The sequence below is a fragment of the Anoplopoma fimbria genome, chromosome 11, assembly GCF_027596085.1.
Source record: "Anoplopoma fimbria isolate UVic2021 breed Golden Eagle Sablefish chromosome 11, Afim_UVic_2022, whole genome shotgun sequence".
Lineage (NCBI taxonomy): Eukaryota > Metazoa > Chordata > Actinopteri > Perciformes > Anoplopomatidae > Anoplopoma > Anoplopoma fimbria.
The window spans coordinates 8332027-8350410 of NC_072459.1; the positions used below are offsets into that span (position 1 = coordinate 8332027).

General features: G+C 38.2%; 2 protein-coding genes across 2 annotated transcripts in view; both read right to left on the bottom strand.

The window, feature by feature from the left end:
• Positions 1–10537, bottom strand: part of tmem104 (transmembrane protein 104) — a 66680-nt gene extending 56143 nt beyond the window's left edge. The window contains exons 1-6 of the mRNA XM_054608147.1: positions 10302–10537; positions 9515–9581; positions 8737–8858; positions 7462–7543; positions 4952–5045; positions 1979–2062 (exon numbers count right to left, since the gene is read on the bottom strand). Of these exons, the coding sequence (XP_054464122.1) occupies positions 1979–2062; positions 4952–5045; positions 7462–7543; positions 8737–8858; positions 9515–9559 (427 nt within the window). The 5' untranslated portion in view covers positions 9560–9581; positions 10302–10537. The remainder of the gene's footprint in view (positions 1–1978; positions 2063–4951; positions 5046–7461; positions 7544–8736; positions 8859–9514; positions 9582–10301) is intronic.
• Positions 10538–11957: 1420 nt separating this feature from the next.
• Positions 11958–18099, bottom strand: LOC129098285 (5-hydroxytryptamine receptor 3A-like). Its single transcript, XM_054607273.1, has 9 exons — positions 18060–18099; positions 17802–17965; positions 17121–17165; positions 16901–17010; positions 15786–15958; positions 15542–15702; positions 15256–15466; positions 13868–14026; positions 11958–12223 (listed from the first exon to the last, which is right to left on the bottom strand). The coding sequence occupies exons 1-9, from the start codon at positions 18097–18099 to the stop codon at positions 11958–11960; spliced, it is 1329 nt and encodes a 442-aa protein (XP_054463248.1).
• Positions 18100–18384: the final 285 nt, after the last annotated feature.

Sequence of the window (18384 nt, forward strand, 5' to 3'; positions counted from 1 at the left end):
AGTATATAATTTAATATAATTTATGACAAAGAACAGCTGAACCAAAGAATCAATCAACTAATCGATTAATCAGCTGATTGTTTAAGCTTTAAGTCAGTATACTGCATCAGAACAGTTTATAGGTTGATCGAATAGCTTCACACTGAAAAAAAAAATACTGACAACTTTAAATATAAGGCGGCTATATACTTAGCATTAACGAATAATTACTTGGTAATATTGATTTATTTTCTTAATTAAAGGAAGATGTCTTTAATCGTCTTGTTTTGTCCTAAACCCAAAAGATATTCCCTCTAATATGATAGAAAACAAAGAAAAGGCAGGAAATCTCCATTTTCGAGAGGCTGAAGACATTTTTGCATGAAAATTTACTCAAAACTAATCAATTAGGAAAACAGGTGGTGATCAGATAATACATTAGTCAACTTATTGCTGCAGCTTTTTTTATAAATATCACAATGTTTGAACACTATCACGCCTGACATTTTCTATGACGGACGGCTTCTCACTCGGCTATCCAGAACAAGTATAATCACTTTTGATATTTGATATTGATCCAATGACACGTTGGAAAAACTAGTTCTGAATAGCATAATCTACCTACAAGCAGAGCAGAGAGTATCAACAGCTGGACTAAAAAGTGTCGGGAAGATTTGTTATTATTTTATTCAAGTTTGCACAAACATTTTATAAAGGAACATATGTCAAATGGGAAAAGCTTGCCCTAAATCCTATCGAAAACTGACCTCTGCAAGTAAATAATTTAGGAACGATGAATATCTTAAGATTGGCAAGTTGAGTAAGAAAGAACCTGTGAATTTGCTTTAAAGAAGGTTTTATAATCTTTCAGGAATACTCCCTTTACCTGAAGGTATCTTATGAATAAAAACACATATTAGAGAAATATTCATGTCATTAATAGTAAGAAAAAGAGGAGCAGATGAGATTTCTGATTCAAATAAAAATATAGCTAAAAAGTTCTTGACAACAACATTAAACATTAAACATTTGAGATAATACTTAAAAATGTAAATGACATCTTGTTTGAGCTATTAAATGTCTTAATTTGTTCACAGAGAGGAAGCTCTCACACTGGTAAGAAAAAGTGTGGACATCAGGTCATAACAGACAAAAGAGCTGCATTCCCTCTTTTCTCTCCTGGTCCAGCATGTGCCGGGACTCGTGCCTCATATCTCATTCATTCCTGATTAGTCACCGGGAAGCTTTCCCACAGCGAGAGAGGAGGAGGAGGAGGAGGAGGTGGAGGAGGAAAAACTAATTTCCTTATTACCGATCGATACGTCCTCGTGTCTCACCTGCACACGGCCCGTTTCACGCTGGGAAAGGTCATCAGCAGAGAGTTTTTTTTTTTTTTTTTTAAAAAGCGTTTCACCTTTAACGAGCTTAGTGACACACTGCAGCTTTAAGAGCATCACCACCGTGTGGGTGATGCTGGCGTGCCGAGTGCTCCACCTAGTGTCGAAAAAAACGCCGGTATGATCAGATGACGCCGTCAGAGCTTTGACCTTTTGTTGTCTTTCTATCCCTGCGACAACACGGGTGGGATGGAGGGGGGGGGACAGGGGAGGACGCTGCAGACTGTTGAGTCACTCACATCTGGTGAGGAAGAGCCGGTCGGAGTAAAGCGAGCAGAGAAGAAGAGGGAGGGAGCACCGCCTCTAAAAGACGTGAGGTTCAAGCTGATTCAGGTGAACATTAGCGCCAAAATCATCCTGGAAGAAGCCATCTTGTCTCCCCCGCCCCTCCTCCCTCACTCATGCACATTAATGGGAGTCTCAAACAGGTAATTACAACCAAAGGCAATTTATCCATTTATAATTACAATCCAATTAAAGAGCCTTTTACTTTTTGTGTGGATCAGATTCACTCCCACACGACCTTCACTGCTCCTCCATAAAACGTTGGCGGTTAATTGAATAAACGGGTAAAATCGCCTGAGGGCAAAGAGGAAGATTACCTTTGTTGAAGAACATGGAGGCCATCTGACCCATCTCCACCCGCTCCACGATGTCGAAGTGGTCCACGTGACCTCCCGACCTCTCTGTGGAAAAACATGGAGGACATCGGCGGTGAATACAACGCGACACGAGTCAGAGGCGGTTACATGTCAAAGAGCAGTCAAACTCGTCTGGAATCACGAAGAGAAAGACTTTCTGCAGAAGAGCAAACGTATTAATCGCTTGGTTTTACATTCTTAAAAGATAGAAAAAAGCACATCAGCTGGGTGATGTTGTGTTTGAACCCATTTTCATATTAGGCTTTTAAAAGGGGAATTTAAAAACTACAACTTTATTGTAAACTTTCCAAATTTACTGGCTAAATTAAAGTTTTTTCAATAAGTGATGCACCTCATTTTTTTATGCCGGTCAAATTTACACACGTGTGTGGTTAGCTTTTCAGCGTGAGTGAAGAAGACATTAAGCTCTGCAAGTCCAAAACAAACTGCTGAGTAAGTACCTTAAAAACATTTGAACCTGCATAAGAAAAATTATTTCAACTGTCCTGAAGTCAGTTAAACCATCAAAAACTTGTTATACTTTTATTCTGTTAAAGTCATCTATAGGGGGTATTTTCATAAAGACAGTATTCAAATGATTAGGAATTTAAAGATTGTGCTTTTATTGAATAAAACAAGTAGTTTTAATGATGCATTATAATCTGCTTAGAGCTAGTGTTATATAGATATATATACTCAGACCAAACAAACCTTTACTCCAGTGTATTTGACTTCTGGAGGGATACTGAACTTCTTGATTCTGCTAGGATAGACTAAGTATATTGTTCTTGCTTTCATAATTTGCTCTTAACTGTACCAAGCCTGCTTAAAAGTGTTAGTGTGTGTTGCTGATTCTGTTGTCTGTGCTGTTGCTGTAATCAGGAACTGCTTTGAGAGGTGTGCTTTAGTTTCAATAGGGCAATTGTCCTCTTAACTGCTAGGGGGCGTGGCTTACACTCCTGGCAGACAATGAGCAATCAGTAGGTAGGTCCTTAACCACTGCTGGTGGCTGGAAGCGTCGGGCAAACGAAGGCTAGGGCGAACAAAGGCAACAGGGCGACTTTTTCAAGCCAGACTTCGTCAAGCAATGACTTCTCGAGCGTGTACTTGCGGGTCAGTAATTTGCTTATATTGACTACCATGTGTTTGCATCCTATTTCTGTCCGTTCCTCTGTCCGGTGGTCACGTAGACAGTGGGTCATTCCCAGGTGCCGTGACCCCACTAATCTCATCTATCCCACTCTCTCAGCCCATGGTGAGCAAGTGGTGTCAGGGGGGCTTTGGAATTGCCCACACATTGCTGCGTGCTTGGCTGACATCTCGAAGTGGATGGCGACACACCACCTGAAGCTCAACCTGGACAAAACCGAGCTACTGTTCCTCCCGGGGAAGGGCTGCCCGCACCGAGACCTGTCCATCACCATTGATGATGCCGTGGTGACGCCAACTCGGACTGTGAGGAATCTGGGTGTGACCCTGGACGACCAACTGTCGTTCTCAGCAAACATTGCATCGGTCACACGCTCCTGCAGATTCCTCCTCTACAACATCAGGAGGATTCGCCCCTTCCTCACTGAGGAGACGGCGCAGGTGCTCATCCAGGCTCTGGTCATCTCCCGCCTGGACTACTGCAACTCACTACTTGCCGGAGCCCCGGCGTCGGCCATCAGACCTCTGGAGCTCGTCCAGAAAGCTGCAGCACGTCTGGTGTATAATCGCCCCAAGTTCTCTCACACAACTTCCCTTCTCCGTTCTCTACACTGGCTCCCTGTTAGAGCTTGCATCCAGTTTAAGACTCTGGTGCTAGCCTACAGGGCAGTGAAAGGAACAGCTCCTTCCTATCGCCAGGCCATGGTCAAGCCCTACACCCCCGCCCGACCACTCCGCTCTGCTGCCTCGGGGCGACTGGTTGCCCCGTCGCTCAGAGGTCCCTGCGGCCGATCCACCCGGTCACAGCTTTTTTCTGTCCTGGCCCCTCAGTGGTGGAATGAACTCCCCACTGACGTCAGGACAGCAGAGTCGCTGCCCATCTTTCGGCGCAGGCTGAAAACTCACCTCTTCATGAAGTACTACCCTGAGCCTTCCTCGTAGCACTTATTGCATTCGTATTAGTTGTTGCACTTATTGTATTCGTATCAGTTCACTGCACTTATTGTATTCGTATTCGTTTATTGCACTTATTGTATTCGTATTAGTTCACTGCACTTATTGTATTCGTATTCGTTTATTGCACTTATTGTATTCGTATTAGTCTGTTGCAATTATTGTTTTCGTAGTATTTTGCCTCTGCACTATACTTTTGCTCTGGTTTATGCTCTTAGATGCTTGTTTAAGAAAGGAGATGCACTTATGACTTCTGGTGACTAGTAGTTCTCTTGAATACCTATGTTGAATACACTTCCTGTAAGTCGCTTTGGATAAAAGCGTCTGCTAAATGACTGTAATGTAATGTAATGTAATGTTAGTAAATTGATCAGCTCAAGATTCATCTATAATAATCTATTTTATATTAATGTGAAAACATCTCCTACAAACTACTGGATTTATTAAGGTTTCTCACCAAAAACAAAATTTTACAAGATTACATTTGATCATGATAATGTTATAATAATATACTGAACAGAGCCTGAACGCGTCATAATGTAACTGAATGAAACCTCCGTACGTTCGCGGTAAGCTCCAGTGCTGCTAATGATAACTAGCTCTCCTCCTGCTGATTCCAACACAGATTTGTTGCTCATGATGTAACATTATCAGACATTTACTGAATATAAGCTGATAACGAGCTGCAGTAAACTTTATTCCACACTGTGATGGTTAAACTGTGTAATTGTGGATCAACTACGCTCCGTTACACCTTCAGTCCAGTTTAAAAACAGCTCAACCTCGTGTTCCTAATAAACCACATGTCCGATGAACACTTACGATACTTACGAACAGACAGGATGGGCTTCGTCTCCGGCTCCGATCGACCTCGGACCACGGCGTCGTCGTCTGAGTACTCTGAGGTGGAGTCGCTGTCGTCGACCTGCAGAGAGTTAAAAAAAAAATAAACGAGTGTGTGAATCTCTATTTAAGTTGCTTGTTTTCTCTAATTCCTCACATATCATTTCACAAGCTATTAACACGGTGTTTATTTGCTCTGCATGCGACGCAGGGGAGGGCAACATCTGGAACTTACAAGCAACAGCTGCAGGGAAGCAGTTTGCAGAGAAAACAGAGTGCTTCACACCAACAACGTCACCCACATCACATTCACTTGTTATTGTTTCACAAACTCTCTGCAGATTAATGTCGATTAACTGTCAATGATGAGTCTACTTTGTCAGAGAAGAAAATGAAATATTAAGCTTTAACGCGTCTCTTCCAGAAAACATCCTCTTATAACTTAAGAACATTGTCTCTACTTTTGCTGTAATTAATCCTGAATAACACGTTCTGTCCAGGACAATTAAGTTGCTAATCTGCGGTTCCTTATTTCTACGTCATGCACGTGAACTACAGGAGGAAGAGGAGCAATTCATTAATATGCTTTTGTTGTTTTCATTCTCTTAAAGTCCCCATAATGCAGGAAGGTATCTAAAACTAAATGTTATTCTGGGGGTGGCATCCCCAGATCCCCCAGTTTGGTTTGAAATCCTCCATATTTTTGAAGTCTGAAAAGTGGTCAACTACAATCATATATGAAGAACTTTTTTTTTGTTGGGTGAAGACGTAAAACTGTATATCACAGGGTAAAAGATGAGAGATAAGTTTAAAGTTTGACCAATGAAATTTCTTTCTCTCCTGCCTGCGTACGGGGGGGTTCTGTCAGTCGCCGTCATTATAAATGTTTGAATAAAAAGCAGCTTAACGTAAAAATCTGTCAGTGTTTTAATCAGCGGCTCAGTTTTTTTGGAGAGGGGAAGACAAAGAAGACAACTGAACCATGAAGGAATCCTAACAGGAGAAAACAACAACTCCCATGATCCCACACTGCTCCACCATGTCAACAAACTACATATCTTATTATTTTTCTAGCGTCAGAAAATTACATATTGAGCTTTAACATGAAGCAGTTCCTCCCAGAAAATTCCCTCTGGAAATCATCTGCTAAACTGAACAAATCTCACTTTAATATCCGTTTACAATATTGTCCCTAATTTCTCTGTTTTTAGTCCCAAATAACATGTTATGTCCATGAAAATGAAAACACTGCCATTATTTCTTTATGGATAAGAGAGAAAATGTATTAAATCTAGTCGCATTACAATTAAAGTTCCAGCAGAGGGCAAGCGATCACATCAAACAAACATCGACTATAAGATCAGACTGGGATGCAACACAACCAGTTATGTGATATTTTAGAGAAGAATTCAACACTGTGCTTTTTCTTTTCCCACAGATCTTCCTTGTTTTCCACAAGTACTGCAAAACATAACGGACCATTATCTGACTCCAGTTTCCACTTCCTGTGTGTGAGGCTTTCTCAGAAAAAAACATATATGATGCATCACTTTATTTCTCGCTGATGTGCTTCACTCAAGCAGAGAGAAATAAAAAAAGCATTAAGCGGTAAACATTTCCAGTTTTCTCCTCCCTCGCTTGTTTTCCATTACGTGGGAGTAAAAATCAAGCCATGAATCAGGAGCCGAGTGTTTAAGAGTCGGGGGTTATCGTCCTCGGACTCATAACTCCACAGCTTGAAACCCAGAGAGATGACTTCTGTAGCGGTGGAGAGACCAGAAGTAAAGACCGGAGCTTTTAAAGTCCTTTTCTCAGGCAAAGTAAAAATGATTAAAGACCGGGTGTATAATGGAGAACAGTCATTTTTATTGACGGCTTCGACCAAGAGACACATTTCACTCAGACCATAAAACAACCATAGCCTTCTCATATATAAAAAATATATACAGCTTCCTATTAAAGAAAGTTGGATTTCTTTTCAGGCTTTAAACATAAAAATATTTTAGAGTCACAGCTTCTAATAAAAACAGTCATAGTTTCTCTCAAATGTGGAAGACGAGACGTTTAGGTGGTGATTAAATAAAATAAGGAGGACGAGGTCACTCATATAATGCAGATTTAAATTATAACAGACAAGTGACCCTCAGTTCATAATTAGAATCATTATAACAGAGCTGGCTTTTAAATTCTTGTCTTGCATTCAACTTGATTTAAATGAGTTTGCCTACAGATGGAGCAGATTAGTGTCTTCGTTGTGATTTTAAAGTTTCTCTCGATTCTAGTTCCGCTTTTTACCAAATACATTTCTTCAGCACGTCAGAACAGGAGCTGTAAACACGTTCACCAGAGCTGAGGACAGGAAATATTAGTTCCTCTTGTTTGCCTGAAGGGTGTAAATAGAGTTTGGCTTCATGTTCAATTAGAGGAAACTCTGCCAGAACCGTCTCTGCCAGAACCGTCCATCCAGCCAACATCCTACATAAAGATAATTATCTCACCTCTTCCTGCTTTCTCCTCTTCCAGCGCAGCTGAGTGTTCGCCGCCGCCATCGCCTCGATCACAAACGTGGTGGTCATGTAGCTAAAAGAACCAAAGACAAGAAGATGCTTTTATTGACGCATTTGGATGAATAAAAGTGTGATTAACTCATTGCAACATGATGTTGGAAGCTTCGGTGGATCCATTAAAGTGTCACATTGCTGCTTTAAATGAAAACAAGTTATTGTGAATATTTTAAAAAATCGATATCATTAGAACATGCAATGACTGATTTGTTGGTTCAGAGAGGGATACGCGTTTCTCTTTAGCTGCTAAAAGCTCCACTATGTTCACCAGCTAGTCTTTGTCCGCCGTTTGCTGTTGAGCAGGAGGTGTACGTCGGCTTTTTACGTATTTTTCTCGGAAAGCGACGCTGTGAGAGTGAACCAGAACAGTAAACGATGAGCTGAAGGTCACCATGAAGCTCCGCAAAAAGCTGCAGATCAGCTGATCATCCTCTGAAGGTTTCTCACTACGACCGACACCTTTCACGTTGACTTTATATTAACATTTGAAAACATTAAAATATAGATTATTGCCTCTTTAAATACTAAAAGCAGAAGAACAAACATTACAATTCTGGCAAGAAATTATCACATTTAAATATGTTTTAGGTTGAAATAAACGTAAATGCATAGTGTTGTACCTAAAAAATGAATCATTATGAAACATCAGCATCAGTTCTGACATTAATACAATTTATTATGTTTTAAACAATTATTGCCCAATTTAAGGTGAGAGATGTGTTGTACCTTAACTGTCTGAGTTTGACTTTAACACAATATTTAAATGACAGTAAAAAAAAAAAAAAAAACTCTTATTTCTAAGCACATATTAAAAAAAAACCTTTCATTGACCTTACCTTATTAAATGTCACGATATGTGAGAGGGATTAATTAATCACCTGCCTTTACTGTTAACAATAATGATTTTATATTTTTATATTAGATTTTGTGTTCATTATCATATGTTGTGTGACAATTTCTTGCAGCATGCACAACTTAAAAAACATAAAAACTTGTATCTAAACACTTCCATTCCCATTAAAAGTCCTCTTATCACTTTTATCTTAGCAGCAAACTTTAATACCGACTCTGAATATAAACTAAAAAAAGAAGGCAGATGTTTGTAGAAGTGTTGACGTCGTTTCTGTTGTTACATGCGGGACAGAACGACAGGTGATGCATGAGGGGGAATAAGGGGAAAAGAGGTAGATGTGCGGAAACAAAACTCACCTCATGAACCCTAAAAAGGAGATGAGTGACACGCTGACGACCCAACCGGCAGAGGCGAAGGCTTTGGGCATCGTCAGAGCTCCCGTCCCCACGATCAGATTGAACATGTACACCAGCCCCACCTGGAGGAGAGACAAGAGTCTGATGAGCTGTATGAAGACATTTACATTTCTGTTGCATTTTACTAGTTTTGCTTCATGCAAAATCTCAAGCAAAGCATGCTGGATAATTAAAACAATGCAAAGGTCAACATCTCTGCTCATTGAGCAACACTTATCTGGTAGCAAAGAGCTTTAATGATTCAAAGCTTTTAGCTTCCTGGAAAAAAAACCAAAACATTTAACCAGCATAAACTGCAGCGAAATCATGCTGATGTAAGCAGTGGGGGACAAAAAATGAGTTGACAAACTGATTCCAGACCAGATAGAGGCCTGGTGTGTACAAAGAAGGATGTGTAAGCAATTAAGTTTCCTCTTTATTCTTTACCGCACTTTCATACCATCATCCCTACTCACAAAGGCATTACGCATTTGATCAACCAAAGAAGGTTTCACTCGCTTTCCGAAGTTTAAAAGTGTTTCAAACATAATGAGCCGTCAATTTAAGTAGCTCAAGACAAAAAGAAATACAGGGTAAAGATTAAAACACCTGCAAGTAATCGGGGAGAAATGCTACAACTTCTAAGTGTACAATGTAATATTTAACATTTTAACTGCAGCTCCAAGATAGTAAAAAAAATAAAAAATAAATGAACAACAGTATCCTGCATGATACTCACAAAAGGGGAGTAGGGTTCCCCGCTCTCTGTAATTCCACCTGCCATGGTTGCTGACACTGGTCCTCACCTGAAGGAAAGACAACAGACAGGCAGCTGAATCACTTATTTAATCTAAATTAATATTTACTTTATTGGCACAGTCATCATTTAGTAAACTATTGGCCGGTTATACAAGGTCTATAATGTGTAAATAAACATTGAATATGGAAGAAAAACATAATAAATGATCGTTCCGTCTGAGAAAAGAACTTTAGTGTTTATTTTAAGGTTGGCAACAAATGTGTGCATCTATTTATGGTCATTCATGACGTGTATTACATTTTAGATTTACTTTTCAATTCGGCATAGTCATAATTCAAATAGCAGCACATATTGACATGAAGATCATCTCTTGGCAAATGTCTCCTAACATTACTGTGTAGTGTGGTGATGCGGAAGCAGCCTTTGATTCAGGGGAGTGTTTTATTTATTGATCTATTTATTTATTTATCTAACTTTTTATGTATTTATCCATCTATGTATTTATTTATTTATTTATCTATCTATTTATTTAAGTTGCTGATTGCATGGGGCACTTTAAGATGTTTTAAGTGATTTTGTATTATTATTTATTGATCAAAGATATGTTTACTAGCAACCCAGCTAGCAGCGAAGGCTACAATAAATTAGCTGTCACACAAAAATACAAATGTATAATTAGTTTTTACGTTTTAATACACACACATATGAATGCAGTGAGGGAGTAGCCGGCGTGTCAATACTGAAAACACAAGTAAACACTTCTTACCTCACTTATTTCCAGGCACTCCTGCTAGCTTAGCTGCTAGGCTAGCTAGCTGCTCCAGGCTGTCATGTGGGTCTCTAGCTAGCTGAATGAACGCTGCGTTGCTGTCATGAGCTGTTTGTTTGTTGAATAGTTGGAGGAGTGTCGGTGTAAATCGACAGTTTGGAGAATAAACACTTCCCAAAGACCCTACAAGTCCCTAACACACAGCTAAGTGAAGCAGTCACTAACACAGTCAGCTGACCTGCTCCCGCATGAACACACGTCAAGCTAGTGTTAACAGAACATGACACTTCCGGTACCTGCTTTTCAAAGTAAAATCTTCTCTGTCGTGCGTTAACGGTTGATTTAATAAAGCTTTTATTGTGAAGGTCATAATAGGTTTTATCGTTGTCATTATGTTTAGCTTGATGCGACTGTTGTCCGGTTTGCTCGGTCAGTTGTTTTTGGTTCGGAAAACAAGTCACGAGGTCCAATCATATCAGATTGCGGAAGCATATTTTGATAATCGATGCCGTTATCAATACACTGCTAACTTATTTTAGTAAATCAGTTCAGAGCTACGCAGCATTATGTGACTGCACTTTGGTTAAATCAGCTAAACCCCGCCCCTCCGTGCTGTCCATGTCGACCAAACGAACAACCCCATAACCGTTATGTCACATGTACATGTCATATGACCTGCACACCTGTATCTGTTATTGTATTGTTATTTCATATTTTATTCTTCTTATTTTAAATACATTATCTATTATTTATTTAATATTTATATATTTTTACTACATTTATCTGACAGCTTAAGTGATTTTGCAAATTAACCAAACAGTAAATTAAGCATGCAAAACAAATTAAGAGCTTAGAATACCAAACAAGGACGGCTGAAACAGTTAATTGATTAACAGAAATTTGATTGACAACTATTTTGAAAATATAATTTGTTTGTAATTTTTTGTGTAAAAACATTTGATTGTTACAGATTAAATAATGTTGATAAATTAAATGTATTAGTAATAATTATTTAGGTTTTTGACTATCACTATCTTTCTCTATTTTTACAAACAAATCATCAGTCGATTAATGGAGAAAATAATGAGCAGATTAATCCATAATAAACCAATTACAACAGTAAAATTCAATTTTTACATGGATGCATGAAAAATAATAATCTAATGATAGAATATATAATAGTCACAGTTTGAATATTCTAACTACATTTTTACTGATTATACTTTCTAGTTTAACCAAAGGAACATTTTCTGTGTAGGACTGGAATAAAACAACATTGTAAAAGTAAAAAATTACAATATTTGATGTGTTAATCAATGAGACACAGTACATTTCTGTTCCATTACATAACCCTTCCCTCTCATTTTTTGATTTCTTATTTTTATCTCGTGTAACATATACAAATGGAAATAGAAAACACCCAATTGAACCATTCCGTAACATACTGTACGTACAATCATTTTCATAATCTGGTAAATAAATAAATTCAGGTTGTGAGTTCATGTCTGAAAAGATCATTGAGATCCCTGTTCTAAAAAAATCTATAAGAATGATTAAAGGATAGAAAATGAAGAAGAAACAATCGTTTAGCTGTTAGAAAACAGTGATATTTAGTCCGATTTAAGAGCATGCACCCACATCATCTAACCGTGTTTAACATATCTGTACAATCCACTTAACATTCATGTACGTCATGAAAAAAAGAACAGTGAGAAAGTAGAGGACAAAGAACACAGAGTCAATGATTTCAGCCAGTCTTCTGTAGCGTCCAGGCCGTCCCTGGTCTTTGTCCCGTGGAGCTCCGACTTCCTGTCGAGCTGTCTTCACTTCCTTCAGGATCAGTTCCAGAAGGTCGCAGTCATCAGGTCGATATGGAGGGAGGGAGCTCTTCTCTGGAGTCTCTTCTGCTCCATCAGTCCCTGTGTGAGGGAGGGGAGAGATATGAGCTGGTATGCTAAAGAGGAAAAAAGCAAGTTGTGTTCCAAGGTCTAATATGTGCATGTAGGATCATTGATGCATCTGTTTTGGGATGACAATTGTGTGGCTGGAGAGCAAGGTAGTTCTCCAATCAGAGGGTCGGTGGTTCGATACCCGGCTTCGGCAGTCGATGTGTCCTTGGGCAAGACACTTAACCCCAAGTTGCTCCCGAAGGCTTGCCATCGGTGTGGACTGGATGTTGCATGAATGTTAGTTAGAGTCTGATGGTGGCACCTTGCATGGTAGCCTGTCATCAGTGTGTGAATGGGTGAATGATGTGTAATGATATGTAATATACTACTGATTGTAAGTCGCTTTGGATAAAAGCGTCTGCTAAATGACTGTAATGTAATGTAATGTAATGTAATATTTTCTTACAATGTCAGTGTGTGATATATAACAGAATACATGACTGTTGAGGCCACATCTTTTGGGGAAAAATGTCCCCACTGTGGGACTAATAAAGGAGTATCTCTTATCTTATCTTCCATTCTTCATGATCAATAAATGTATCTATGATGTGTACTCTAAAGGTCGAGAACCTCGTCTCTCTGTATGTTAAGTTACACTGTGTGGAGATGTTACCCCCCCCCCCCCCCCCCCCCTTATGTCCCTTCACCTCTTTGTCATTCATGCCCCCACCTTTTGGCCCTCTCACACCTTTGACCTTCCTCCCTACCTGAGACTCATATCCACCTTTTGATCTTCTTCCTCTCCTTTGTTTTACTTCCTTTTCTTTGTTCACCCCTTTTGTTCTTCATACCCCCTCCATGACACATTACTCAGAACTGAGCCTGGCCACCCCGGCTCCCATATATAGAGGGGTGAGCACCCTGACTCGGGAGTTCAGTACTTTGCAGGCTCCCGGTGACTCTGTAAACTTCTGGCTCTTTCATGCAAAGAAATAAAATACCGCAAGGACATTTCATTTGTCATTTGATCATTATTTCAACGCTCATTGGGACTCATCTCGGGACATAGATAGTACTAGTACAAATTGGGTATTAGTATAGTAAATTGTATTGGAAATTTCCACCACAAGTGTTGCTGCTAAGTTTTTATATGTCTGCTTTTGTTTACAAGATGTTTTATTTTTGAGAAATTTGGTTTGTTTCATCAAATTGAAAAGAGTTTAGTAGGAAGCTGCCAAACTCAAAGAAAAGTATATAAAAAAAACTCAGTTATCTTGTTGCCAATAGTTTTAAAAAAGTATTAATGACACCCAGCTCAAAGGCTAAAACAATAATAATCAAAAGGGATATTATTCTGGGGATACTGGTGAAGTCTAACTATTGTTGCTGTTGGTTTTTCTTTCATTTTGATTCCTTAACTATTTACCACAAACATCATCGTTCAGATACTCAGAGATGTTGTTCTCTTGAACACATTTAGTCAAACATTTCAACTTCAGTTTATCTCCATGAAGAAAATGTCTTAAATTCGATCAACACAAACTCTAAACCTGCATTTGATAGATGCTGCTTATGTCTTCCAATTGATTCCAGTATTGATTTGAATGTGTTGCTTTTCAGTCAGACAACAAAATAACAGAAACATGATTATCTTTTGTTGGCAGAAAAACGTACCTTTGTGATAGTTGACTTCCAGCTGAATGTCCACTTGGGCATCATCAGCAGTCTGACCGTTCTTACAACTACAACCGTCGAGGTCGAACAGGAAGCCGACCAGCATGGCCTCCAGGACGCTGAGCCCCACCAGGGCGAAGATCCCAATGCAGTACATGGCTTTAGAATAAAAGGAGCAGAGACTTTTATGGTCAGTAGGATGTTGTTGACATCAGTAACGAGGATTCTACGGAAATCCACGTGAGAAAAAAAACAACTCTGGTCTGATCTAATATTTTTTCTCTCCTGGGTGTAGGCCTTGAGAACAGGCTGGTCTCATACGGAGTTCTTAACTATACCAATGAAAATTAATGTGTAATTCGTAGATATCCCTAAAAAACAATACATGTGCCCCCTGTTGGAAACAGGACGTCTACGTTGATTTATTTGTGATGTAACTGCCGTACTAAAGTAGCTCCATTTCTGTAGTTATTTTAACCCAAACCATGATCTTTTCTTAAACCTAACAGAGTATTTCACGATATTTTCCTGAACCTAACTAATTATTTTCCTGTTGAGACGGAAATTTATTTTGAAAAGACTATATGTAAGAAACGGAAAATGACACGTGATGCTGGACTTTCTAAGGAAAACAGGCAGAAAATGACGTCAGAAAATCAAACTCACTTGCAGGTTTTGATAAGTCTGACCAAAAACATACCAAGAAAAACAGATTCCTCCAAACAAACCTGGTCCCAGTCAGGTTATCGTTTCACAATTGTCAAAATTGGCAAACATTATCACATTTGTTGTGGGTTGCAATTGTATCTTATTTACAAAATACTCACCTGGAAGAAAAGTGAAGCCGCCAAAGTGTCTTAAAGCGGCATTCTCTCTAATGTCCATCAGGGGGCGACTCCTCTGGTTGTATAGAAGTCTATGAGAAAATGACTCTACTTCTCTCTTGATTTATTCCCTCAGTAAACATTGTAAACATGAGTTTATGGTCTCAATCTCTAGTTTCAAGTCTTCTTCAGTACAGCATGATGTTCATTTCATAAATTATGGTCCATTCAGAGTCAAATAGACCTTACAGTCTCATAACATCAGTCTACAAACCAATGAGTGACGTCACAACAACTACGTCACTTATTTGCTTAGAACATGAGGTAGTTGAGCACTTCCGCCTCTAGTGGCCAAAACGACAAAAACAAGTGGGGGGGAAAAGTAAGTTAGAAAAATGATCCTGACACAAACCTTTCCTTACAACTATTAAGTCATGAACATGTGAGAAACAAAATATTTATATCAGTCTTTATATCTTGTTTTTCCCACTTTCCTCTCAGGGCTTCAGCAGGACCATGAACCCTTTATCACAGTTAAATCTCATGTTTTAGGTCTACGCTCACCAATCATCGGCAGACTGTCTTCAGTGGAGGGCAGCATGTCCTTAAGGATCAGCAGCAGGACGGAGATGGAGAGGAGAATCGTCACTTTGAAGCTTAGCTTTTCCCCTCGGGCCTCGTTGATGAAGAAGGAGGCCAGATCCAGCAACAGGAAATAGAACAAGGGCACGATGAAGATTATCACGTAAAGCATCGGCTTCCTGGCGATTTTGACCTGAAAAAGGAATTTTTATTTATTTTTTTCATGAATAAGAAATATTATCCAATTTAAATACAAATATTTTCTTACAGTGTACACAAGTTTGCTTCGACTTCCACTTTCTCTGGCGACACTATACTCTAAAATCTCCAAGCTGACGAGTTGCCATTCTCCCCGTGTCACCATGATCTGCTCAGACACTTCAGTCAGCTGGGTGTCGTTGTAGACTGTTCCAAGTTTTATTGTATCTGCTGGGTGAAGAATATAAATATCAAATCATTACATCAGATATGTTAAATAATTAAAGAGGTGAGCCTTGGAGTTAATGATTTACCACCTGAGTTCATGGATGTGAATGTGAAGTTACAAAGCTGCGTGTCGAAGGGGAACAGGATGAGGTTGAGCAGACAGGTGGAGGTGAGACGCTGACGGGTGTTTACCAGCACCACACCTTTGAAGGACAAAGTGACGACTGGGCTGTTTTGGATGGTCCCAGTATCAGAGGCACTGGAAAAGGATAGAGATGGTTTATATGTGGAGGGACAAGAGGTTCTTTGTTTATCTTCATTAATAAAACAGGTCAAAGCAGAAAGGTTTTGTCAACACAGAGATGGAAACAAATCACAGCTTTATAATGAATGAATTTAACACTTAAAGTGTGTAGAAATGTTAGTTCTTTTCTCTCCTGAAATAATATTTTAACAATTTGTATGATATAAGAATGTCACTTTAAGTGGCCATTTTTGTCCCCTTTTGTTCTTTTCGTGTTCAATTTTTTATTATATTCTTATTTCATTTTTTATTATAATCTTATTTGATTATTTTCAATTATAATCTTATTCTTTTTTATTTATATATAAATATATTGTTATTTCTATTTTTTATTATATCTTATTTCATTTTTAAAATTATTCCAAATTATTTTATTATTATTATATTCCTATTTCATTTTTTAAATGATGTTGTATTCTTATTTCAATTTTTTATTATATTCTTATTTAATTTGTATTAAAATCTTGTTTGATTATTTAAATGATATTCTATATCTATTTGTTTATATATTCTTATTTCATTATTTTTATTTTAATTGTATTTCATTTTTTTAAATGATATTCTTATTTCTATTATTTATTATATTCTTATTTAAAAGAAATTATATATTCAGATTTCTCTTTTCAAATTTAAAGAATATGTTCAATGAGGTAGAAGATTTAGGCTTTATGGATTTATGACTTTAAGAATAAAAATTTGGTGAGAAACATTGAATTTTATCATGTTTCTTTACAAGAAAATAAAGTTCAGATTTTCACCTTTGGAACAAATATAATATATATCGGTGATGGTTCAGTTCATTAAACTCAATAAAGAGTTTAATGAATGATTTTCCTGGCCTCCTTCATGAATCTCTCATTTGAATCAGAACCACAAACTGTAATAAACAGTTCATACTCCTCGTGGATGTTTACATCTGGGATCCACAGTCTCGACCTCGGGATGGTCATACTGTTGATCCCACAGAAGGCTGATGGATTCCAGGTGAGGAATTCATTTGTCCAACGCTGGGGGGGGAAAAAATGATATTGAAAGACAGTTAACTCAGTCAAACATCACTGAGGTTTAAAAAATGCATTTCAATTCTTTTGGCAGCTGAGCTTTACATAATTCTCACCATTTGTATCCAGATGTGACTCGTGATGGTTTGAAACTTCTCATCCTGCAGACAACCAGCAGTACTGTGTTAAGTGTTTAAAGGGCATCAACAACAAAATAACAACAACTTGTTTATTTGAGAGGATCAATACACACATTTTAAATCTGGTGGTATCTATTCATGTCAACAGTTTGGTGCAGACTGTTAACTTAACTAAAAATAACAATCCCTAAAATTCTAAGTCAATAAGAGAAGCATCAGCAGTTAAATGTACTTAAAACTTAAAATACAGTCCTGAGAGATGAATTCATGAATGATGAATTAAATAAATATACTTTCTAGACTACAGGGGGTCCGTAACAAACACTTGACATATTATTTATTTAATTTAAGTTAAGCTGCAGGTGGAGCTTATTCAAGTTGTTGTTGTCATGAAAATTAATTTAGAAAATGTTATTATAATAAGATAATGAAATAAAAAAAGATATAATAAAATACTTAAATAAAGAAAGCACCTATTAAGTAAATAAATGTATTTGCACCAATGTCTTAAAAGGAAAATTGGCCGTATTAAAACACACCAAAATGTTGAAAATGTTTTTATTTTTAAATGACTTTTGGTTGAACTGACCCTTTAAATAACATATCAATTCATGATGCACTCTGAAAGCTCAGTAAATACTAAAAAAAGACACTCACCACTTGTAAAATACCATACAGTAACATGTCCATCTGAACGAGGGTGGCTGTCGTCCAGTTCTTCACGGGTCTCATGATCGACAGGACATTATTTGTTGTCGTCAGGTTCAGGTGTGTCAGAACACCGAGGTATGAGCAGTCTGAGGTCTGACAGCTGCAAACACCTGGTGGGAAGGAGACATAAAAAAATTAATTTAGAGACTTTTATCAAATCAGTTGATCTCATCAAAACCAATAATTTTAACTTTAATAACTCACCAATTAAAGCAAGAATGGCTAGAGTCCTCAGAGCCGACATGACTGTTTTTGGCTTCATCTCAATCTGAGCAAAACCCTTTTTAAGCTGCGAAGCCGCGTTGCATAAACAGAAGAACAATACGACAGCTGATAGCAGAAGAGCCATCAATAAATGTAATTAATTACATTGTCAATGCGGTCCGTTGTCGACCTGCAGCTGAAGAGAAAAGTCAACAGCAGCAGATCTCAGTGACAAAAGGATATGGGTTTCAGTGTTCACAATGTTCTCGACGCTTATGTGGTCAAGAACAAACAAAAAAAACACAGGCAGGAGAAGAGAAATGAT